Below are 3,582 nucleotides of genomic sequence, written 5' to 3'. Positions count from 1 at the left end.
GCCAGGCAGCTGGTGGGGTGCCTGTGGGTGCTGGTTTTGTGAGTGCATGGCACCCTGGAAGCTGCTGGGGGTGTTACTGCTTCCTGATGCCTCCCTCCCTCTGGCCAGTGTTGGGCAGCTCCAAAGGGGTGAGCGAGAGCGGCTCGCTGGCCGAGATTGCAGCCATGGTGGACATGATTGAGAGCAGCAGCTCAGCGGTGGGGCTGCGCTTAGCTGGGCTCAAGCAAATCTTGAAGATCCTGGAGGAGGAGCCCAAGTCCGAGCAGCAAGTTGGCACAGCCCAGGGCAGGCTGGGGACCGGGAGCGCTGGGTGAGCCGTGGGGTGCTGCACACCCCTCCTGCTGCCTGGGGAGGGCTGTGTCGGCATGGTGGGGGACAGTACTGGAGCTGGGAGTACCGGAGGTGGCAGTGGGAGTGTGCAGACTGGTATGTCCCTGCATGCTTGGCAAGAGGAAAGTGGATTTTGTGTCCCTTTGTCTCAGGCAGGCTCATTCCTTGGGCTGACCCAGCTGCGGCAGAGCCGTGTGGGCAGAGAGGAGGTGGCTGGCAGGGCCCAAGGTGCTGGTGTGCCAGCGGCAGTGCCAGGAGGCTCCTCCTGAGGTATCCTTTCCCGAGCAGGGAGAAGCTGGTGCAAGTGGCGGTGGAGCTGTTGAGCACTGAGGTGGCAGAGAAGGCGCTGGTGGCGGTGACGCTGCGGCTGCTGGCCGTGCTGATGGCGCAGCACGAGTGGCGTGTGCCGTTTGCCACAGAGGGTGGCGTGCGGGCCGTGCTGGCCTGCATGCAGCAGCACAGCTCCTCCGCCCTGGTGCAGCAGGCTGGCCTGGCGGTGAGTGGCAGAGGGGATGCTGTATGTGGGCAGGCAGTGTGCAGGCTCACCCAGGTGTGGTGGAGATGCCCACTGCCCTCTGGACCGCTGCTGACTTCGCAGGCCCTGAAGGTGCTGGTGGGAGCTGCAGATGGTGAGCCAGGAGGTGGGAAGTCCTTGTCCTGGAACCATGCTGACGTGCAGATGATGCGGGAGATCTTTGCCAGCATCGGCTCTGCCTCCAGCGAGGGCTCTGCCAGTCTGCTGAGTACTATCCCTGCTGCCCTGAGCACTATGCAGAGGGTCCCAGGGTAGGGGCAGAGTGCGGACAGCAGCTGGGGCTGGGGGGACCCTCCGCAGTGGGGAGGAACAAGCACGGCAGGCAGACGGCTTGTGGGTTCAGGGGAGGCTCTGTGCCTGGGGGAGGAGAGCGCCCGCATGGCTTCATCCCTGCAGGGGCTCCTCAGGAGTGCAGAACGGCTTGCTGGTGGTGAACATGCTGATGGATGGGCACCGGGGCCTTGCGGAGCAGCTGGCGAGTTGCGACCTCCCGGCGGTGCTGCAGAGCTGCTGGAGGGATGGGCAGAGCAGCGGCTGCCCTCATGCGGTGCTGGCCCTCCGCGCCATCAACTGCCTCGCAGAGCACGGGCTGCCCCTGGGCCTGGAGGCAGCAGGTACCGCGCTGCCCATCCTCCCCATGCCACGGCTCCACGGGTGCTGCAGGCAGGGATGCCTCACCTGCCAGGGCAGAGCACCCCGAGATGCTGCTGACTCTCAAACTGGTGCCTGAGCTGGGCCCACATGTCCTTGTCATGGCAGGCAGAGAAGCCCCACTGGACCTGAAAGGTGTGCAGATGCTTCTGGGCAGCCTGGAGGATGGCGCTTTGTCCAAGGAGGTGGTGGTGGCCCTGGAACGGCAGCTCTGCGGTGAAGGCTCTGTCCCCTCTGGGCAGGTGGCCCAGCTGCTGCAGGACCACAGCTGCTTCAGGCTGCTGCTCCGCAGCTTGGAGCTGCTGGGGGTGGAGAAGGCTGTGAGCCTGAGCATCCTCAGGTGGGTGCAGGGGGATTTGGTGGGGGTCTGGGGCCCCCTCAGCAGGCGTGTGAGTGCTGATGGTGATGTTGGGGAGACACGGCACATGTTTGTGGGTCGTGGTGGGGGTGTTCTTCACCAGGGGCAGGGGCAGGAGCACCCCAACACATAAGCAGGTGCTGATTGGGTCGTCCTGGGTACAGGGCCATGTGGGGACAGAGCAGGATGTGTCTGGGTGCTGGTGGGGACGTGCAGGGGCAGCACAGAACGTGCCTGGCTGCTGATGGGGTGTCCGAGGTACAAGGGGAGCCTTGGTTACCAGTCCCTGAGAGGTGCCTTCCAAGTGGGGCAGGGAAGCAGAGCTGCCTCTGGCACTGCTGTCCATGCACCCTCTGTCACTCAGGATCCTGAACAAGTTCCTGGACAGTTATCAGGAGGATGTGCTGCCCTGGCACGAGTGTGTGGAGCCCTGTGTGTCCTCCCTGAGCGCCCACAGCAGCAGCTGGGAGGTGAGGGGGCCCTAGGACTCCGGGCTGGCAAGGGCAGCTGTGCTGGCTGTGCTGGCTGTGCCGTGCATTGGCCAGGCCCAGCACTGGTGAAGCAGGTCCCAGCCTGGCCTTCTTGTGTCTAACGTGCAGCTGTGGGGAGCAGCTGTCCTGGCCGTGTCCATGTCCTGATGGCCACGTGCCTGGCCAGACTCTGGTGGGCACTGGTGCAGTCGGGGTGGGGGGGATGGAGCTGCAGCACCTGCAGCTGGGGGGGGCCATGGGAGTTCCTGGCACCGCCCCTGCTGCTCAGGGCTGTGGCTCGGCAGGTGCTGCAGGAGGTCGTTGGCTTCCTGCACCGCCTGGCCACTGCCAGCAAGGACTGTGTGGTGGTGATGTGCCACGTGGGCACCCACGAGGCTCTGTCCAAAGCCCTGGAAAAGCACAGTGTGGCTCCGTCGCTGGCGCCAGCCCTGCTCAACCTGGTGACGGACTGTGAGAAGTACACCAGCCTCTACAAGAAGCTGATGACCAGAATCTTGGCTGGCTGCATCCAGGTGGGCCTGGGGAGGCCCAGCTATGCTGGGACTCTGAGTCTTAGGGCACTGAGGGACAGCCTTCTGCTCTCTGCCAGCCGCAGCTCTGCGGTGGGGGAGGGGAAAGGACCCAGGCCCCCCAGTAAGAGCCTCGCCCCATCCTGTAGCTGGTCCTGGGGCAGATTGAGGAGCACCGCCGGAGTCACCAGCCCATCACCATACCCTTCTTTGATGTCTTCCTGCAAAACCTGTGCCGAGGTGAGTGCTGGGAGTGGGAACTGACCCCTGCGCTGGCTTGGTGGCTGGAGGGTCTGTGTTCTCTCCCCACAGTGTCCAGCCTGGAGGTGAAGGAAGACAAGTGTTGGGAGAAGGTGCAGGTCTCCTCCAACCCACACCAGGCCAGCAAGCTCACGGACAGGAACCCCAAGACATACTGGGAGTCAAATGGCAGCACTGGCTCCCACTTCATCACTGTGCACATGCAGTGTGGTGTGGTGATCAGGTGGGGTTGGGCCAGGAAGGCTGAGAGGGCTGTGTATGGAGGAGAGGGCTCTGGGGATCTGTGCAAGTCCTGCCATGGTGGCCCCTGTCCTGAGGGTAGCGGGACATGGACAGCAATACCTGGGACTGTCGGGGATCAGGGCAGGGGGGTGGGAACTGCTGGGCAACCCTGTGTTTGCTGTGCTGCAGGGAGATGAGCATGCTGGTGGCCAGTGAGGACTCCAG

General features: G+C 64.1%; 1 protein-coding gene across 1 annotated transcript in view; it reads left to right on the top strand.

The window, feature by feature from the left end:
• Positions 1–3,582, top strand: part of CUL9 (cullin 9) — a 36,291-nt gene that overhangs the window by 17,154 nt on the left and 15,555 nt on the right. The window contains exons 8-16 of the mRNA XM_017835338.1: positions 10–310; positions 619–826; positions 929–1,116; positions 1,262–1,479; positions 1,625–1,856; positions 2,239–2,344; positions 2,650–2,877; positions 3,024–3,114; positions 3,187–3,358. Of these exons, the coding sequence (XP_017690827.1) occupies positions 10–310; positions 619–826; positions 929–1,116; positions 1,262–1,479; positions 1,625–1,856; positions 2,239–2,344; positions 2,650–2,877; positions 3,024–3,114; positions 3,187–3,358 (1,744 nt within the window). The remainder of the gene's footprint in view (positions 1–9; positions 311–618; positions 827–928; positions 1,117–1,261; positions 1,480–1,624; positions 1,857–2,238; positions 2,345–2,649; positions 2,878–3,023; positions 3,115–3,186; positions 3,359–3,582) is intronic.

Source organism: Lepidothrix coronata, unplaced genomic scaffold (assembly GCF_001604755.1).
Source record: "Lepidothrix coronata isolate B3197 unplaced genomic scaffold, Lepidothrix_coronata-1.0 Scaffold255, whole genome shotgun sequence".
Classification (NCBI taxonomy): domain Eukaryota; kingdom Metazoa; phylum Chordata; class Aves; order Passeriformes; family Pipridae; genus Lepidothrix; species Lepidothrix coronata.
The sequence above is the reverse complement of the archived record's forward strand: the minus strand, read 5'-3'. Positions and strand labels throughout refer to the sequence as shown.